Source organism: Carcharodon carcharias, chromosome 6 (genome assembly GCF_017639515.1).
Source record: "Carcharodon carcharias isolate sCarCar2 chromosome 6, sCarCar2.pri, whole genome shotgun sequence".
NCBI classification, from domain to species: Eukaryota; Metazoa; Chordata; class Chondrichthyes; order Lamniformes; family Lamnidae; genus Carcharodon; species Carcharodon carcharias.
The window spans coordinates 50,830,883-50,852,668 of record NC_054472.1 but is presented as its reverse complement, the minus strand read 5'-3'; the positions used below and the strand labels follow the sequence as shown (position 1 = coordinate 50,852,668).

The following is a 21,786-nucleotide window of genomic DNA, read 5'->3' as shown; positions in this document are numbered from 1 at the left end:
ATTACAGGTATCTCCGGGACATAAAACATTTCTCGGACTGCTGTTCCCGTCACATTCTGAGATCCACACTCAGTGCATGCACCATCATATGAACACACTCAACCTCTCCCTCCAGCAGCACCGCCGTACCCTTTTCCAAAGCTGCGCGTGCCCCCAGTTTCATTTTATTCTTCGGCTCATCTGACGCCTCAACAAGAAAATTTTTCTCTTTCTCTCAAGTGCTAAGGAATGCAAGCTCCAACAACACATCGACACCAACACCCATCTAGGACCCTCCATTCCTGCCTGTCCCTCCGTCCCCACCCCATCTTCCAATCTCAGCCCCAGCCGTGTATTCACTATACCCCCTGACCTTCCCCTCTCCGATGCTGAACGTTCAGTGCTTAGCAAAGGACTTAGTTTCATACCCTTACGCCCTCAACTCGATGAATTTCGGGCTCGGCACAATGCTGAACTCTTCTTCCGCCATCTTCATCTCCAGGCTCACTTCTTTGGGCAGGAGTCCTCTCCCAAGTCAACATATCCTTTTACCCACCTCCAATATTCTCCCTCCACCTGGACCCCTCCCTCTGGATTCTTACTTTCTCTTGATCTTTTCATTGAGAACTGTCGGCGCGACATTAGTCGTCTCAATTTCTCTGCTCCTCTCACCCATTCTAATCTCTCTCTCTCTGAACTTACTGCACTCTGTCCTCTCAGGTCCAACCCTGACATTGTCATCAAACCTGCTGACAAGGGTGGTGCTGTTGTTGTCTGGCGCACTGACCTCTATCTCGCGGAGGCTGTATGTCAACTCGCAGACACTTCCTCCTACCTCTCTCTGGACCATGACCCCACCACTGAACATCAAGCCATTGTTTCCAGGACTGTCACTGACCTCATCTCCTCTGGGGATCTTCCTCCCACAGCTTCCAACCTGATAGTCGCCCAAGCTCGGACGGCCCGCTTCTATCTCCTACCCAAAATCCACAAACAGAACTGTCCTGGTAGACCGATCGTGTCAGCTTGCTCCTGCCCCACAGAACTCATTTCTCGTTATCTTGACTCCCTTCTCTCTCCCCTTGTCCAGTCCCTTCCCACCTACATCCGTGATTCCTCTGACACCTTACGTCACATCAACAATTTCCAGTTCCCTGGCCCCAACCGCTTCCTCTTCACCATGGACGTCCAATCCCTCTACACCTCCATCCCCCACCAGGATGGTCTGAGGACCCTTAGCTTCTTCCTCGAACAGTGGCCCGAACAATCCCCATCCACCACTATTCTCCTCCGTCTGGCTGAACTTGTTCTCACACTGAACAATTTCTCTTTCAACTCCTCTCACTTCCAACAAATAAAAGGTGTGGCTATGAGTACCCGCATGGGGCCCAGCTCTGCCTGTCTCTTTATGGAGTATGTGGAACATTCCTTGTTCCAGTACTACTCCAGCCCCCTCCACAACTCTTTCTCCAGTACATCAATGATTACTTTGGTGCTGCTTCATGCTCTCGTCGGGACTTGGAAAAAATTATTAATTTTGCTTCCAGTCTCCACCCCTCCATCATTTTGACGTGGTCCATCTCTGACACTTCCCTTCCCTTCCTTGACCTCTCTGTCTCAATCTCTGGTGATAGACTGTCCACCAATATCTATTACAAACCTACCGACTCCCATAGCTACCTCGACTACAGCTCCTCACACCCCGCTTCCTGTAAGGACTCCATCCCATTCTCTCAGTTCCTTCGCCTCCGTCGCATCTGTTCCGATGATGCTACCTTCAAAAACAGTTCCTCTGACATGTCCTCCTTCTTCCTTAACCGAGGTTTTCCACCCACGGTCGTTGACAGGGCCCTCAACCATGTCCGGCCCATCTCCCGCGTATCCGTCTTCATGCCTTCTCCTCCTTCCCAGAAACACTTGTCCTCACTTATCACCCCACCAGCCTCCGCATTCAAAGGATCATCCTTCGCCATTTCCGCCAACTCCAGCATGATGCCACCACCAAACACATCTTCCCTTCACCCCGCCATCGGCATTCCGTAGGGATCGTTCCCTCCGGGACACCCTGGTCCACTCCTCCATCACCCCCTACTCCTCAATCTCCACCTATGGCACCTCCCCATGCCCACGCAAAAGATGTAACACCTGCCCCTTCACTTGCTCTCTTCTCACCGTCCAAAGCCCAAACACTCCTTTCAAGTGAAGCAGCATTTCACTTGCATTTCCCTCAACTTAGTTTACTGTATTCGTTGCTCCCAGTGTGGTCTCCTCTACATTGGAGAGACCAAACGTAAACTGGGCGATCGATTTGCAGAACACCTGCGGTCTGTCCGCAAGAATGACCCAAACCTCCCTGTCGCTTGCCATTTTAACACTCCACCCTGCTCTCTTGCCCATAGGTCTGTCCTTGGCTTGCTGCATTGTTCCAGTGAAGCCCAACGCAAACTGGAGGAACAACACCTCATCTTCCGACTAGGCACTTTACAGCCTTCCGGACTGAATATTGAATTCAACAACTTTAGGTCTTGACCTCCCTCCTCCATCCCCACCCCCTTTCTGTTTCTTCTCCCTTCCTTTTGTTTTTTTTCAATAATTTATATAGATTTTTCTTTTCCCACCTAAATCCATTATTTTAAAATCTTTTATGCCCCCCCACCCCCATTAGAGCTATACCTTGAGTGCCCTACCATCCATTCTTAATTAGCACAGTCGTTCAGATAATATCATCAACTTCAACACCTCTGAGTTCTTTTGTTCCTTTGTCTTTGACATCTTTTGATGATCTGCTCCTATCACTGCTTGCTTGTCCCTACAATAACCCCCCTCCACTTCTCTCCACCCCCCCCAAACCTTAAACCAGCTTATATTTCACCCCTCTCATTGTAAAGAAAAATAAGTTCTGTTGAAGGTCATGAGGACTCGAAACGTCAACTCTTTTCTTCTCCGCCAATGCTGCCAGACCTGCTGAGTTTTTCCAGGTAATTCTGTTTTTGTTTTGGATATTGGGAAGCTGTTTCCTCTTGTGGGAAAGACTCAAACTAGGGGCGGAGTTCAAAAATAAGAGGTTTTCCTTTGAAGGCAGAGGAGAAATTCTCTCTCTGATGGCCATCAGTTTGTGGAATTCTCTTCCCCAGAAAGCAGCAGAAGCTGGGTCATTGAATTTATTCAAAGCTGAGTTAAATAGATTTCTGATAGGCAAAGGAGGCACGGGTTATGGGGGGCAGACAGGAAAGTGCAGTTGATATCGCAGTCAGATCAGCCACGATCTTATCAAATAGCGAGCAGGCTTGAAGGGCCGAATGGCCACTTCTGCTCCTAAGTCCTTTGTTTCTATTAATTGGCCACTTAAGGGCCTCAATTGGCCTAGGGGCAGGAAGGCCGATCTCGACCCTTCCTGCTCCAGACTTAACAGGGGAACAGTTGGAAAGGGAACAGGTTCTCCATCCAGCGACTAGACGCCCAATTAAATAGCCCTTTGCCTCCCAGCCTGCTCCTGGGGTGCATTAAATTCTGCCCAATAGTTCTAGCTTCTCCAGTCTGTCCACAAAAATGAAGTCCCTTAATCTGGTACATTTTAGTAAATTTCCTCCACACTCTTCCCCAAGGCCTTGATACCCTTCATAAAATGTAGTGCGCAGAACTGAACACAATACTCCAGCTGAGGATTAACTTTGCGATTTGTAAAGATTTAGCATAAATCCTTGCTTTCGTATTCCAAGCCTCTATTTATAAAACTATTTTCACTGAATATCAAGCAATTTTATATCCTGAGGATATAAAAGGTGCTGGATAAATGCAAGTTCTTTCTTTTCTTCCAATGACTTCTACTGACTCACATAGCACATAAATGAAGACATTGGCATCTTATATGGTGAAATTACTTAAGCACTTGTATGGCTAATAATATGTCACTTAAATTAACCCAGTACTAGCTGGTTGACTGCCCAAATGGAAATGTGATGACAGAATTTTAATATGCAAAAATTACATTTAAAAGCAAACTTTAAAAATATTCTTTATGCTGAAGAGTGATAATCTCATAAGGTAGTGAAATCAAAAAACCCAAGGGGAGCTCAAGATGCATTTGGCTCCTTAACAAGGGTTAAATGTTGAAAGGACCAGCTTTTTTATGAATGGCCATTTTTCCTTTTTTTTTTCTTATGATTGAAAGGAATCCATCTATCATTAATCTCTGGTCCCTCTCAAAGTATTCCTGTGGTAATTCAATTACTTTCATTATGTCATGCACAATGTGCTGGCAAAGTTCTACTTTGCCTTGGTAGCATTGAATTTGAAGGAGTGAAACAGATTCCTAGCTATGTCTCTGCCAGAAAGTAATTGGGGATGGAGGGCAGACTGTGTGGGGAGCAATCTGGTCATTCAGGATGGAATTGTTCTGCGTTTGAATTTGAAAATTTTGGCTTGGATCTGAAGACAGGAGACAAAGTTTAGTAGTGACATATAACATGCCACATTAAATCTGAGAGGGGAAAACTTAAAAGTTAAATGCATTTCCCTCCATTCTCTATTTAAACCCATCAAAGTCCCAGCACAGCAAGTTCACGTTCCTCAAACTCTGACTGCTTGTGTAGTGGATCCTATTTATTGACTGAAAGCTTGGTCAATAATATGTGACCTGAGAAATTTTTCAAAGGATAAATTTCAGTTTCATCGGTTTAGAGAAAGAATTCCAGTGAGTAGGGCTGAGGCAGCTGAAAGCTCTGCCAATTAAGGTGGCAGTGGAGTGGGGTGGTATGAGGGGGCATGTACTGTGGTAGGGATGCACAGAAGGCCAGAATCAGAGAAGTGTGGGAGGGGGTATTGGGTTAGGAGACATTACTTCCATAGGAAATAAACATATCCGAGAATAGTGGCTTGACTCCTCGCTCCCTCCCGCTTCCCAAGATTGATTTTTATGGCTTTTCTCACTCTGTATTCACTTTTTGTTCTTTTCCCCTTTTTAACTGTTGTTCAAACAATCACCTATTGAGGTCTGTTTGCTATAAAGCTAAGGGAGGAAGCATGAGCACCATAATTTGGTGAGAACATAATTTGCAGAAGGTATCATTCCATAGATTGTGATGCCCAATCTTGGCATACATATGATAATAGGAGAGGGAAGGCAAACACATTCTTAACATAATTAAGCTAAATGGTAAAAGCCATTTAAATGAAAAATCTGTGTACAAAAAGAGAGAGTAATTAAACGGGGAAATAAACAAATGTATTTTCGAGCAGGTTGCTGCAGCAAACTGGGAGTAAAGCTGCACCATTCCACAAGAAGGTTTTGGATTTAGGCACATGGTTCCCTATAAGGTGAACTTCTGATCTTAACTAGAAGCTAGGTGCTTTCCTCAGAGAGAGAAAATAGATGAACAGCATAAACAAGGCTACTCTGCACACCTCAGTGACCAAGTCCAAAATGACAGGATAACGGGACTTCCTGTTTATCCTCTAGGCCAGCAGTATAATCTGAGCAAATGGGAGAACTATACACAGAGTACATAAATAAATATAGACTCAGCACACAGAGAAACACACTGAAGTGGTTAATTTGAATAATAAACTTAACTAACCTCTCTGTCTCCAAGTGTCTCGAGGAGCAGCAGCAAAACAGTTTTGAAGTGTTCATCCCATACCCCCAAAGACTCTTCTTGAATTGATTTAAGGAGTTCATACATTGCTGCTTTACGTTCTTCTATTCTTTCATTGTGATTGGAAAGTTCCTTTAGCAGCTCTGCAACCAAATCAGACTGGTCCAAAGGATCTGTTTATAAAAGTTAAAAAACTATTAATGCCTAAAATATATAATTCTTCAACAAAATTGCTATTTTGAGAACAGAGAAGCTTCAAACAATTTGTTAAAACACAAAATTTTAAAAATGGCCAAACACTTCCCAAAGAATACTCTTAAGTTTCTGAATTTATAAAAAAACAAATGAGAACAAAAATTCTTACTTCAAAACTTTACATTCTAGTGCAATCGAATGTAAAAATCACCCCAACAACATTACAGCTGCCCAATTTCAGCCAGTTCAAATGTCAGTTGTGAAAAATGTTTCACCATCAGATTTCCGAATTCCAAACATCATAGTGCCACCAACATGTTAAGGAAATTCATCAACAGACAGGAACAGGCTCATCAGGTGGATTGAAATATATTGCTGACAAATGTAAATTGATGAGACGAGGGTGGGAGACACATAACCTAAACAATGCTTATCCGCAGAATGCAGCATAGGAAAGGGATTTGGAATTTTGAGGACAGTGGGTGGCAGCAGTAAATAAAGCAAGTGGTTCTCAGGCTGGTCAATTCCCGAAAAGGAACACAAATCACTGGATGTTATTTATACACATGGCATTGGTTCATCCCCATCTGGAGAACTGTGCACGGTTCTGGTTAGCATGTTACAGGAAGGACTTCATGGTAATAGAAAAAGGTCAAATGAGGGCAACTTATCTGATACATGGCATCAGATCTCTAAACTAGAAACTACAGAAGCTGAATTTATTTGCGCCAGGGCAGAAAAGACTGTGATGGTTTTTTAAAACTGATTCATGGAATATAGGCATTGGTGGCTAGGCCAGCATTTATTGCCCATCCCTAACTGTCCTTCAGAAGGTGGTGGCGAACTGCCTTCTTGAACCACTGGAGTCCTTGTGGTGTAGGTACACCCACAGTGCTGTTAGGGAGGGAGTTCCAGGATCTTGATGCAGTGATAAAGAAGGAATGGTGATATATTTCCAAGTTGGGATGGTGAATGGCTTGGAGGGGAACTTGCAGGTGTTCCCATGTATCTATTGCCCTTGTCCTTCTGGATGGTAGTGGTCATGGGTTTGGAAGGTGCTGTCTAAGGAGCCTTGCTGAGTTCCTGCAGTGCATCTTGTAGATAGTACACTCTGCTACCACTGTGCGTCGGTGGTGGAGGGAGTGAATGTTTGTGCATGGGGGGTGCCAATAAAGCAGGCTGCTTTGTCCTGGATGGTCTCAAGCTTCTTGAATGTTGTTGGAGCTGCACTCATGCAGGCAAGTGGAGAGTATTCTATCACACTCCTGACTTGTGCCTTGTAGATGGTGGACAGGCTTTGGTTGTCAGGTGAGTTACTCGCCACAGGATTTCTAGCCTCTGACCTACTCTTGTAGCCAGAGTATTTATATGGCAATTCAGTTCAGTTCAGGTCAACGTTAACCCCCAGGATGTTGGTAGTGGGGGATTTAGTGATGGTAATGCCATTACGCATCAAGGGGCGAGATGATTGACCTCCAACAACCACAACCATCTTCCTTTGTGCTAGGTATGACTCCAACCCACGGAGAGTTTTCCCTGATTCTCACTAACTTCAGATTTTCTAGGTCTCCTTGGTGCCACACTCGGTCAAATGCTGATTTGATGTCATGGGCAGTCATTCTCATCTCACCTCAGGAGTTCAGCACTTTTTCCATGTTTCAACCAAGGCTGTAATGAGGTCAGGAGCTGAGTGGCCCTGGCAGAACTCAAACTGGGCGTCAGTGAGGAGGTTTTTGCTAAGCAAGTGCCACCTGCCAGCACTGCTGATGATCCCTTCCATCACTTTACTGATGATTGAAGTAGACTGATGGGGAGGTAATTAATTGAGTTGGATTTGTCCTGCTTTTTGTGTACAGGACATATCTGGGCAATTTTCTGCATAGCTGGGTAGATGCTAGTGTTGTAGCTATATTGGAACTGTCGGACTTGGGGTGTGGCAAGTTCTGGAGCATAAGTCTTCAGTGCTATTGCCGGAATAGTGTCAGGGCCCAAAGCCTTTGCAGTATCCAGTGCCTCCAGCCATTTCTTGATATTACGCGGAGTGAACTGAATTGGCTGAAGATTGGCATCTGTGATGCTGTGGACCTCCAGAGGAGGCAGAGATGGAACATCCACTCGGTACTTCTAGCTGAAGATTGTGGCAAATGCTTCAGCCTTATCTTTTGCACTGATGTGCTAAGCTCCCCTAACTTTGAGGGTGGGGATATTTGTGGAGCCACCTCCTCCTCCAGTGAGTTTTTAATTGTCCACCACCATTCACGACTGGATGTGGCAGGTGGCACTGTAGGCAGTGTGCTTCCTTCTAAACTTACAATGCTCTTTGTGTTAATGGCAAATTTAGTTATGTGACTTTCTATCACATCATTAATAAATACGGTGAATAGTTGAGGTCTCAGCCCAGACCCTTGCAGGGCATGACTTGTCATATGTTGCCAATTGGAGGACCTGCCCATTATCCCAACTCCGAGGCCTGAATTTTTGTGGAATCAGGAAGATTCCGCCAGCCTCCAAAAATGGCAGTCGAGACACAGATGCTGAAATCCTGCCCCTAATTCCAACAAATCCAATTTGGCTAGTAGGGGAAAGGGTGCAGGGCAGGATTCACAAAGGTGGGAACCCAAGCTCAGCAGGGCTACTTGAACTCAGTGATATGTTCAAATGGACCCCAGTTTGGCTATTTTTCAGCACCTTAACCTACGGTGTGGGAATTAATGGAGTAAACATAAACACTTTTGAAGGGCAGGTAAGTTATTTTTAACTGTCATGTTCTCAAGCTATTTAAATCCTCAGCCCTGTCAAAATAAAAAAAGCAGGCTGCAGGTATCAGTCAGAGTTAAAAAAAACCCTGCTGATTTCCAAAAATTACAATTGCCTCAGTAAAGTGGGGAGGGGTGTGTGTGTGGGGTGGGGGGGGGGGGGTGCTTGGGAGGGGTCCTGAGTTCACAGTTTGACCGGCAAGCTGAAGGACTCATTAAAGGATTAGCTGTCTCTGATGTGGGGCATGAATATAACTTTGTTATAAGAGATTAAGCACTTGAGATTTTAAAAAGAGCTTTGAATTGGCTTTCCTAATGTGAGTTTTTTTTAAACTATCAAATCTGTATACTGAAATCTGTATCTGATTTTAGAGCTTCATTTTATCTCAACAGGGCTCCTGAGGTCTGTCCTCAGTTCATTTACTGCTGAAACCCTCGTGTGTGCCTTTGTTACCTCTAGACTGGGCTATTCCAACACATTCCTGGTGGCATCTCATGTTCTACCCTCCGTAAACTTGAGGTCATCTAAAACTTCTTTGCCTGTGTCCCTACTCGCAGTTCATCAACACCTTGACTTTAAAATTTGCATCCTTGTTTTCAAACCCCCCCCATGGCCTTGCACCTTCCTTTCTCTGTAATCTTTTCCAACCCCACAATTTTCAGAGATATCAGTGCTCCTCTAATTCTGGCTTCCTGAGCACCCTCTTTTTAAACGCCCCACCACTGGTGGCCATGCCTTGAGCTCCCAAAAGCCTATGCTCTGGAATTCCCACCCTAAACCTCTCTGCCTCTTTTCTCCTTTAAGATGCCTACCTTTTTGACCAACTTTTGGTTATCTGCACTAATATCTCCTGACAGAAACACAGAAAGTTTATGGCACAGAAGCAGGCCATTTCGCCCCACTGAGTCTGTTGTGCCAGCTGAAAAGAGCTATCTGGCCTAATCAGACTTTACAGCTCTTGGCCACTTCAAGTGCAAATTCATGTATTTTTTAAATGTGATGAGGGTTTCTGCCTTTACCCCATTTTCAGTCAGCGAGTTCCAGACCCCTCACCACCCTCTGGGTGTAAAATTCTCTCAACTCCTCTCTAATCCTGCTACCAATTATTTTAAAACTATGATCTCTGGTTAGTGACCTCTCTGTGAAGGGAAATAGGTCCTTCCCATTACTCTATCTTCATAATTATAAATAATTATGTGGTTCCTTGTCAAATTTTGCTTTATAAAGGCCCTTTGAAGTATCTTGAGCCTTTTACTATGTTAAAGGCGCTGTATAGTTATTAGTTTTTGAGAGAGCTCCAACCGATTCTTGAAAATACCATACACAAATGGTATGTTGGCACTGGACTAAATGAAAAAGCCATTTTCCAGCCCATTATTGATGTCTGAGTGAAAGAAAGCAACATGTTCTCCTCTTTTTGAACTAGAAGATCACAAACAACAGCAAATTAGCTGAGCTTTTTAAATATGTTAGGAAATACCATCCTGAACCAGTGTTTATTATGTTGGAAAAAAATTGCAATTATAATTCAACTTGGAGTAGCCACTTCTGATGTGAAAGTTGAGATTGAAACCAGGGTCACATCAGCTCATCAGTTCAGTGCAACTCAGGTTTGGACATAAGTGGAATAGCTGAATCTGCATCCTTTCATTTTGTGGCACTGATCATTAGTGCTCCACAACACCAGCTGAACACCAACACAATGAGAAAGGGCAATTCGTTTAATCAATGTTTTATAAATGGCAAAATAATGTGAAAAGCACACATTAGCCATGCAAACTACTCTTTCCTGCAATCAATCTTGACTATGAAAATCTTTTAAATAGATTAAGCTTCTAATTATATAGGAAAAACAAACAGTTCAATGAAAATAATATTATTTCAAATTTTTGGGAATTCCTTTGCTCCAACCATATAGTTATTTTGCAGGTGATGACTTATAGAGGTGTCTAAAGGCGAAAATGCAGTTGATGGTAATAAGAAAACAATAACATTAAAAAATGTCAAAATAAATTAAAAACATGTTAACTTTATGTAACCTTTGCATTCTAGGCACAAAGGACTCCAGAAAGAAAATCACTGAGGCATGATCACAGCTTTCCAGAATGGAGAAAGTTCAAATATTTGCCCCTAACATTTTCCAGAAATGTACAATCATACAACAATCCTTTTTAGGAGCTCCACTGAACGCCAAGTACACTGAAAGTTGTATTAATTCATGCTGTTGTCACTTTTTAAAAAGTGCATCCGCTAGATAAAATGTTTTGTCAACCAAGTATTACCTGATTCAATGTTTGTGGTGCTAACACGTCAACATAACAGATATCAAATGCAGGTATAGCACTTTTACATGCTGACATACTTTTAATTCTTTGACCTTGGGATGAACCTGGTTAGAACTAGATTTCTGTAAATGTACAACATACCAAGTGCCCTGCTTTGCATTCATGAAGGCAAACCAATTAAATGTTAATTTACTATTCCAAATATTTATTCTCAATGTGTCCCAGGCAGATGTCAATCTACTGAAGCAGTAGAAAAATCTGTCAGTCACCTTGGCACAAAGGTATCACACACTACAAGCAATCTTCCAAGTACAGAACATCAAGATAATCAATTTATCAATTTTCTCTCAATTTGTTCTAACAGCTCTTCCACATTCATAGATGTTAATAGTCATTGTCAGTAGCATATTCCAATGACAAGGCATTGATCAGCAAGTCCAAAATCTGTGTCATCTTTCACAAGGGAAATGCAATACATCTTTCAGAAACATCACTTTGGGGAAAAAGAAAATCAAAAGAAAACACTTTTGAAGGTAAAGGTTTGAAAGACCTTTTTGTTGGTCATTTTAAACACTCAACGATTCAAATACAAATCAATGGCCCAGAACATTCAACCTCAGGGAGAATGTACTCCGGAGGTACCAGATGATGCACCAGGGGACCCCTGACAGGTCTACATGCAAGGACTGCATGACAATTGCCTGGAAAGTTTAAATGGGCAATTCTCCTGCATTGGGAACCATCCGATGCTCCAGATTAAAGTGGAGTCTTCAGATGGTTCCAACTCTCTTAGCCAAATAATTACCCAGGAAAGGTTAGAAGGATTAAAACCACTTCTAATTCCTGAGTAACTGTACCAATGATCCCCCTGACCCCCACTGGATCCCTGAAACCCTGTACATTCGCTGCTGTTAGCATCGGAAAGTCCGGTCCAATTAGATTTAGTGTTCAATAATATGCCACAGCTGGGTATGGGCAAACACTTGGCAAATGTAAAATGTGGAGTTATTGTGAAATTTAGAGATAATAGTATGCTGGTATAGCATTTTAAAAAGGGTCAATTTGCAGAAATGGACAGAGGCTTAGTCGCGGTTAAGTAAGAGAACACATTCCTTTGTCTACCCCTACAAGCCACTAAACATATGTTTGGGGTGGGGGGTGGGGGGAGGGACTTGGTGCAGATTTGAGTGGTGGTGAAAGACTCATTGTGCTAGAGGAGTTGAAGTGGAAAGTCGAAGTCGAAAAAGAGTACATGCAAGAGAATACATTAACTGCAAGGGAATGAACTCAGCAATGAACTCTTTATGGGGTATGTGGAACATTCCTTGTTCCAGTCCTACTCCGGCCCCCTTCCACAACTCTTTCTCCGGTACATCGATGATTACTTCGGTGCTGCTTCATGCTCTCGTCGGGACTTGGAAAAATTTATTAATTTTGCTTCCAATCTCCACCCCTCCATCATTTTCACGTGGTCCATCTCTGACACTTCCCTTCCCTTCCTTGACCTTTCTGTCTCAATCTCTGGTGATAGACTGTCCACCAATATCCATTACAAACCTACCGACTCCCACAGCTACCTCGACTACAGCTCCTCACACCCCGCTTCCTGTAAGGACTCCATCCCATTCTCTCAGTTCCTTCGCCTCTGTTCCGATGATGCTACCTTCAAAAACAGTTCCTCTGACATGTCCTCCTTCTTCCTTAACCAAGGTTTTCCACCCACGGTCATTGACAGGGCCCTCAACCGTGTCCGGCACATCTCCCGCGCATCCGCCCTCACGCCTTCTCCTCCCTCCCAGAAACATGATAGGGTCCCCCTTGTCCTCACTTATCCGCATTCAAAGGATCATCCTCCGCCATTTCCGCCAACTCCAGCATGATGCCACCACCAAACACATCTTCCCTTCACCCCCCCTATCGGCATTCCGTAGGGATCACTCCCTCCGGGACACCCTGGTCCACTCCTCCATCACTCCCTACTCCTCAACCCCCTCCTATGGCACCACCCCATACCCACGCAAAAGATGCAACGCCTGCCCCTTCACTTCCTCTCTCTTCACCGTCCAAGGGCCCAAACGCTCCTTTCAAGTGAAGCAGCATTTCACTTGCATTTCCCCCAACTTAGTCTACTGCATTCGTTGCTCCCAATGTGGTTTCCTCTACATTGGAGAGACCAAACGTAACCTGGGCAGACACCTGCGGTCTGTCCGCAAGAATGACCCAAACCTCCCTGTTGCTTGCCATTTTAACACTCCACCCTGCTCTCTTGCCCACATGTCTGTCCTTGGCTTGCTGCATTGTTCCAGTGAAGCCCAACGCAAACTGGAGGAACAACACCTCATCTTCCGACTAGGCACTTTACAACCTTCCGGACTGATTATTGAATTCAACAACTTTAGGTCTTGAGCTCCCTCCCCCATCCCCACCCCCTTTCTGTTTTCCCCTTCCTTTTGTTTTTTTCTAATAAATTCTATAGATTTTTCTTTTCCCACCTATTTCCATTATTTTAAAATATTTTTAAATCTTTTATGCTCTCCCCGCCCCCACTAGAGCTATACCTTGAGTGCCCTACCATCCATTCTTAATTAGCACATTCGTTTAGATAATATCACCAACTTTAACACCAATGTGTTCTTTTGTTCTATTGTTGGTGACATCTTTTGATGATCTGCCTCTATCACTGCTCGTTTGTCCCTACAACCACACCAACACCCTCCACTTCTCTCTCTCTCTCTCTCTCTCCGCCCCCCACACACACACCTTAAACCAGCTTATATTTCAACTCTTTCTTGGACTCGAACTCAAGTTCTGTCGAAGGGTCATGAGGACTCGAAACCTCAACTCTTTTCTTCTCCGCCGATGCTGCCAGACCTGCTGAGTCTTTCCAGGTAATTCTGTTTTTGTTTCGGCAAGGCATTTGTTGGGAGAGGGAGATGAGGCGGTTGGAGTTGTTGCAGGGGGAGCTGTCAATGGGTGCTGTGGACAGCATACTTGAACAAGTAAATTTTTTTTATTTCTACTTCTAACTAGGAAATTTGAGCAGGGTCATGAGGAGTACATGTAGAAATCTGAAATAAAAGGAGTGGTCAATAGTCCACCCTCATGTCAAAGTTGAGGTCCATGTGGTGTTCAGAACCAGGGCATATGTTGCATGGAGAGGGCAAGTGGCATCATATTTTTCCTTTCTACTCTTTATTTTTCCATTGTCTTAATCTTTTCTTAGACATCGCATTCTTATAAACAGATTATAATCCACAAGCATCAACAGAACAGTACACAAAGCACAGAAGTTATTATTCTAGTGATATAGTGTGCACATCAAGCTAGTCACCAGTGAAATAAAAATGAAATATTTTTGCAGTTAAAACAAACATCAAACTTGCCTTGCTCAGATAAAGATGCATTTTGATACAATGGTTAATTCTACAATGCTCTCCTCCCAACAGGAATATGCAGTTCAAAAATACAGCAACAAGATTTTAACCCTGATTCTCTGACCTGTGTTCACTGCAAGCATAGCTCCCTCACTGGCAGTATAAAATTCAACCTATAGGAGAATGTTTTAACTGCTCTGATATTTCGCTTAACCTAGAGGCATGCTCAAATATTTTCCAACAAGCTCAGCTCCCAGGACACATGCTAGTTGAAATTCTGGGCATGACTCTTGGGCAAAAAAAGCTTGCCTTTTTAGCAACATTATCACTTCTTTATTTTGCTCTATTCTTTACTGTCTTCCATTCAGTCTCCATTCCTATGTTTCTTAATTATTTTTGCTTGTTGCTTCTTAGCTTGTTTTATTCCATTTTTAGTCCTCTCCTTTGAGCAAGTCTCTCCTGGTATTCTCAAGTCTGCAGGACTCATTCTCTCTATCTGCCTTTTTCAAACACATGGTTTATCTGTCAGTATGTTTCTGTATTTTTGCACCTGTTTGCCTCAGATATCTTACATTCTTCTCCTTCTCTCTTTTTGTTGCATGACTCACATCTCTCCTCCTGAGTATTCAAAATTCTGATAGTAGAAAAACTTTGGGAATTTTGTGGAAACAATGGGGGTCTTGGATGTGGAATGGAGAGATCTGCTGCATCTTGTGCTAATCAGGCACTTGACAGACCACTGACAGGCTTTCCTCCTAGGGTCAAGAACTCCAGGGGTAAAATCTTGCCACCGAGAGTTGCTGGCCAATCAAAGGCTGGCAGCTCCTCTGTACTCATTGGCACCACTGGGGAGGTGGTGGCTGCTGGTACTACACCCACCTGAGGCCTCAGATCAAGTCGGGACTCAGGCACAGGTGAGTGATGATAGGAAGAGGTGGGGGGGGGTGGGAGGTTGGTTGGCAGCCAGAGCAATGAAGTAGCTCTCCGTGGGCACCCACCTTCCTGATGCCGGGTCTCTGCATCAGGCACTGAGTGCCTTTGAATGAGGGAGCACCCCCGAGAAGCCTGCAAGCAAACATGGAAAAGTTGCTTGACATGCTCCCTGGACAATGAACCCCTGCGCATGCTGCTGGGTTAATGGCAGTGGGATGAGGCCTTAAGTGGGCATTAATTGCCAACTTAAGGACCTCCATTGGCAGTGGGGCAGGAAGGCCATCCATGGGTCTTCCTGTCATGGATTTAATCGGATGGAGATGGTAAAGGGGTGGGGTCCCCACCTGCCACCCTTCTGCCCAATTAAATGCTACCCGTCACCAAACTCACCTTGGAGGAGGGCACAAGATTTCACCTTTCATCTTTTTTTGTGAGCTGAGGAGGAGCATTCCTGACATCCAATTTGGCTATGGCAGAGGAGAATGGGACAAAAATTTCAAAAGGGCTACTGTGCCAAGTGCAATTGATTGCAGGGTGACATTAACTGACCTCCAACAATTAAGGTAAAGATAAGCAAAGTGTGACAGGAAATGGCAGAGCATACAAACATAAGAGTGCACCAGCAAGTAAGGTCAGAGTCGGGAAAAAGGGTGAAAAAAAAGTCAGAATTGATGACTCTATCTGAAAGTATGCAGTGTTTGTAACACAATGAATGAATTGACAGCATACATAGAAATATGTAAGCATAAACTGATAGCCATTACAGAGGCATTGTTGCAAAGAAATCATGGTTGAGACCTGAATATTAAAGGGTATTTGACATTTTGGAAGGACAGGGAGAAAGGAAAAGGAGGTGGGGTAGCTCTGTTAATAAAGGATGAGATCAGTACAGTAGCGAAAAATGATCTTTGTTCAGAGGATCAGGATGTAGAATCAGTTTGGGTGGAGATAAGAAATACCAAGGGAAAGAAGTCACGGGGGAGTAATTTATAGGCCTCCTGACAGTAGCTATGTTGTAGGACAAAGTATAAGTCAAGAAATACTGGGGGCTTGTAAGAAGGTACCGCAATAATTGAAGGGGAGTTTAATCTTCCTATAGCTTGGACGGATCAAATTAACCAGGTAGCCTAGAAGGATGAGTTTATAGAATGCATTCAGGACAATTTCTAAGAAGAATATATTCTGGAACCAACCAGTGAACAGGGAATTTTAGACCTTTGCTTTATTTGTTCACGGGATGTGGGTGTCGCTGGCTAGGCCAGCATTTATTGCCGTCCCTAACTGGTTGAGGTGGTGGTGGTGAGCTGGCTTCTTGAACTGCTGAAGGCCATCTGGTGTAGGTACACCCACAGTGCTATTAGGGAGAGAGTTCCAGGATTTTGACCCAGCCACAGTGAAGGAATGGTGGTATAGTTCCAAGTCAGGATGGTGAATGACTCTGAGGGCAACTTGCAGGTGGTGGTGTTCCCATCCATCAGATGCCCTTGACCTTCTAGGGTAGTGTTCTTTGCATGGCCTGCAAACCAATGGTGGCTCCCACAGACATGAAGCATGGCTCCCTGACCAGTGGTGCAGTGCTGCCGGAGCAGGGCTTTGGAACCTCCAACCAGGGCCCAGAGAGCAGAATGCCAGGGTCCCAGCTAGGAGAGGTAGGCTGCAACATCTGGGCCCCAGGTCGTGGGGAGGGATGGACGCAGAGAGAGAGCGAGCAAGAGTGAGAGAGAGACAGACACTGAGAGAGAGACAGAGACAGCGACAGTGACAGTGAGTGAGTGGTAAGAGATCTGTTTGTATCGAGGAAACAGATCCCTCCTTCAGGAGTGAGCTGATCCTGACAGTGGCCTCCAACAAGGCAGGTGCCACCTGGCATTTTGATGCAGTGGGCTACTGGCAGTGTTCAAGGGGCAGCGGTCATCACAGTAGAATCTGGCATACAGGAGTGCCCCACCACCTCCCAGGGAAAGAGAAGCACATTCTGCAGGTAAATCCCTCACCTTAGCACTGAGGATCCTTTCTTCCTTTGTGTTAACGCAAGCAGGAGCGAATCAGGCAATGGCCTCTTATTATAGTAGTCAAAGTGGCTCTCACATTGCAGGTCTTTGCTAAAGTGGCCCTTGCTGAAAAATAGTGAAGATCACTGTTCTAGGTGGTAGAGCTTGCAGGTTTGAAGGTGCTCTCAAAGGAGTATGGGTGAATTGCTGCAATGTATCATGTAGATGGTACACACTGCTGCCACTGTGCGTCGGTGGTGGAGGAAGTGAATGTGGTGGGTGGGGTACCAATCAAGTGGGCTGCTTTGTTCCGGATGGTGTCAAGCTTCTTGAGTGTTGTTGGAGCTGCACTCATCCGGACAAGGGGAGAGTATTCCATCACACTCGTGATACCTTCTAGATGGTGGACAGGCTTTGGGGAGTCAGGTGGTGAGTCTTTGACCTGCTGTCGTAATGGTAAAGCCATTGAATGTCAAAGGGAGATGGTTAGATTCTCTCTTGTTGGAGATGGTCATTGTCTGGCACTTGTGTGGCGCAATGTTGCTTGGCACTTATTAGCCCAAGCCTGAACATTATCCAGGTTTTCCTGCATATGGATACAGACTACTTCAGTATCCAAGGAGTTGCGAATAGTGCTGAACACCATAAACATCCCCACTTCTGATCTTATGATGGAGGGAAGGTCATTGTTGAAACAGAGGAAGATGGTTGGGCCTAGGACACTACCCTTAGGAATTCCTGCAGCAATGTCCTAGGACTGGGATGACTGACCTCCAATAACCATAGCCATCCTTCTTTGTGTTAGGTATGATTCCAACCTGGCAATGTGTAATGAGGCAGGATTGATTAATGACTTCATAGTAAAGAATCCTTTTGGACTCAGTTTTCAGTTACATTTTAACCTCAGAAGAGAAAACTGGACTCTAGCCTAGCAGCTTGTCTCTGTCTGCCATCTTCCATCAACAGAACCAGAGCTCTGTCCGGGTTTAAAGTGCCTGGCCCTCATCTACGCTTTTTACTGAAATGTCTGAATTCTGTACCAGTGCCTACCACAAGGCGAATTCATTGTGGAAGTCAATGCTACTGGAAAAGTGGATTACCCTGCATCAGCTTCAGCCTGCTAACCTCTGAAGTAATACACCATTGGACTTTTGATTCTGGACTCATGTGAAACAAAAACTCCCATTTTGTCTGTGGTCTTTGCCCTGTACCTCTTTTTTCCCTTCTCCATCTTTTATTGTGAGACTGTATTAGGGTTATTAAGCGACACCCCCTCCCCACGTTTTGAGTGTGTGTAAAATAAACTAACCCTCTGATTTTACTCTTTCTGAGTTTGCTGTGAGGTTACTAATAGAGGATTTGGTCACTCCAAAACTGAGGGGTTGGGAAAAATACACCATCCCTTGTAAAAAGGTGGAATCAAAAAAATCAAAGGCACCTTTCTGTTTATGGACAGGAGGTGAGGGGAGAAATCCGGGCTGTTTTGATTAAACCCCTCATGTCTATAACATAAGAGTAATCATAACGTGAAAGAATTTCACATTTGGTTTGCGAGTGAGAAATGTGGGTCTGAAGCAAGTGTCTTAAACTTAAATAAAGGCAATTACAAAGGTATGAAGATAGAGTTGGCTAAAGTAAAATGGAAAAATAGATTAAAAGGTAAGATAGTAGAGAAGCAGTGTCAGACATTTGAGGCGATATTTTGTAACTCTCAACAAAGATATATTCCACTGAGAAAGAAGGATTCTATCAGAAGGATGCAATATTTTGTGTCTAACTAAGAAAGTTAAGGATAGTAAATTGAAAAACAAGACTATAGACAAGAAGATTATGAAAATTTTAAAAACGAGCAAAGGATGACTAAAAACAAAAAATAAAGAGGGAGAAATTAGAGTATGAGAGAAAACTAGCAGGAATTATAAAATCAGACAATAAAATATTCTACAAGTATATAAAAAGGAAAAAAGTAGCTAAAATTAGGATTGGTTCCTTAGAGGGTGAAACTGGGAAATTAGTAATGGGAAACAAGGAACTGGCAGAAACTTTGAACAAGTATTTTGTATCTGTCTTCACAGTAGAAGACACAAAAAGCATGCTAAGAATAATGGAAAATCAGGAGACAAATGGGAGGGAGGAACTTATTCACAATCACTAGCCTCCAACACTTGGAAAACTAATGAGACTAAAGGCTGACAAGTTTCTAAAACCCGATGGCCTCCATCCTAGGGTCTTAAAAGACATGGCCACAGAGAAAGTAGATGCATTGGCTGCAATCTTCCAAAATTCCCTAGATTCTGGAATTTGGAAAATTCCCAAAAAAGGAGGAGACAGAAAGCAGGAAACTATAGGCCAGTTAGCCCAACATCTGTCATTGGGAAAATGCTAGAACCCATTATTAAGGAGGCAGTAGCAGGACATTTGGAAAATCATAATACATTCCAGAGTCAACATGCTTTTGTGAAAGGGAAATCATGTTTGACAAATTTATTAGCATTCTTTGAGGATCTAACAAGCAGGGTGGATAAAGGGGTCCCAGTAGATGTAGTGGATTTCCAAAAGGCATTTGGTAAGATGCCACATAAAAGGTGTATAAGCTAAGAGCTCATTGTGTTTGGGGTGATATATTAACATGGATAGAGGGTTGACAAACGGAAGCAGAGTCAGGTTAATTGGGCCATTTTCAGTTTGGCAAACTGTATCTAGTGGAGTGCCACAGGAATCAGTGCTGGAGCCTCAACTATTTATAATCTACATTAATGACTTGGATGAAGCGACCAACTGCATAGAAGCCAAATTTGCTGATAACATTAAAGATAGGTAGGAAAGCAAGTTTTGAAGAAGACACAAAAAGTTTATAAAGGAAAATAGATAGGTTAAGCGAGAAGGCAAAAGTGTGACAGGCGGAATATAGTGTGCGAAAACGTGAGGTTGTTCACTTTGGCAGGATGAATAGAAAAGCAGACTATTATTTAAATGGAGAGACAATGCAAGAGGGATCTGGGTGGCCTTAGACATGAACTACAAAAAGTTAGCATGCACGTACAGCAAGTAATCAGGAAGGCAAATTGAACTTTGGCCTTTATTGCAAGGGAGGTGATGTATAAAAGTGAGGAAGTCTTGCTACAACCGTACCTGGCATTGGTGAGAACACATCTCGTGTACTGTGTACAGTTTTGTCTCCTTCCTGAAGGAGGGACATACTTGCATTGGAAGTAGTTCAGGGAAGATTTACTACGCTGATTCCTGGGACGAAGAGGTTGCCTTATGAGCATAGGTTGGACCTATACTCATTGCAGTTTAGAAGAATGAGAGGTGATTTTATTGAAACATATAATATTGTGAGGGGGCTTGACAGGGTAGATGCTGAATGTTTCTCCTCAAGGGGGAGTCTAGAACTGGGGGCACAGTTTAAAAATAAGGGGTCTCCCATTTAAGACAGAGATGTGGAAAAATGTCTTCTTTCAGAGGGTCATTATTACTCTTTGGAATTCTCTTCCGCAGACAGCAGTGGAGGCTGGGTCATTCAATATACTCCAGGCTGAGTAAGACATATTTTTGATCTACAAGGGAATCAAAGGATATAGGGGACAGGCAGGAAAGTGGATTTAAGGCTACAATCATATCAGCTATGATCTTATTGAATGGCAGAACAGGTTCAATGGGCCAACTGACCTATTTTTGCTCCTATTTCTAATGACTTTAAGAAATGATTTTTAATCCCATTCATGGAGGACACCCAAACCTGCTCCACAAGGTAGTAAGTGAATGCAATTGTACTTAAACACACAACTCCAATCCAACCCATCAAAACAGCATCAGCAACCTAAAACATACCCACAGTCAGGATACAATGGGAAAGCACAGTAGTTGCCTTTAACTAGATTAAAAAGGAGGCAAAGTTTGGATATTTGCTTGTGTCAGCACTTGGGCTTCTATTACTGCAATATCAACTTCAGTTGATAAATATATAGTCGGAGAGCTGGCATCGAGACATTATTCAGTGTTATAGACATCCTGGTTCATACTCAATATATTTTACAGGAGCATTGCCATGACACAGATTTGCAATATGTGCTTGTTTAGAACCCACCCCACCACTAGTAGAATTCAGAGTAGGTGAGCAGCTTTCTAGCCCATCGTGGCAACAATGGTACATTTCTGGCTGTAGATCTTCATGAATAATGAGGAAGATCCCTACAGACCTCTTGTACAGAAATGGAGTACGTTAAAGTGGGAGCTCAGTCTGCCTTGACTGACCAATGCTTCCATCAGCAGCCAGTTACAGGGACTGAATCCACTTGTGTTCCCCAACTTGCTCAGGGCCCCATGCGATTCCATGGCCCTAATGATGCCCTTGTTGTGAGGGCATCTTCAGAATTAAAAGATTGTTTTATAATGACTTGGCATCTGGTCTAATAGGCTTTAGTAATTGTCCAACTACATGGAGGCTACTAAAGGTTTTGCAATATATGGCATAGACAGAAGGCCTTAATGAATGTGAGAGAAAGTGGACCCCATTTCGTTTCTTCTAACAGTAAAGCTGCAGTCATAAATTCATGCTAATTTTCTATAAATTGTTCTGTGAGAAAAGAACAGTAATATTCTTGAAAGATCAATGACATAACCATAATTTATTGCACTGTGTCTGCATGGAGAGAAAAAAATACAAAAGGTCTGT

At 43.5% G+C, this 21,786-nt stretch overlaps 1 protein-coding gene across 15 annotated transcripts in view; it reads right to left on the bottom strand.

The window, feature by feature from the left end:
• Positions 1-21,786, bottom strand: part of clasp2 (cytoplasmic linker associated protein 2) — a 557,389-nt gene that overhangs the window by 31,197 nt on the left and 504,406 nt on the right. For all 15 annotated transcript variants that reach the window (XM_041189359.1, XM_041189360.1, XM_041189361.1 and 12 more), the window contains one exon: positions 5,556-5,746. In XM_041189359.1, the coding sequence (XP_041045293.1) occupies positions 5,556-5,746 (191 nt within the window). The remainder of the gene's footprint in view (positions 1-5,555; positions 5,747-21,786) is intronic.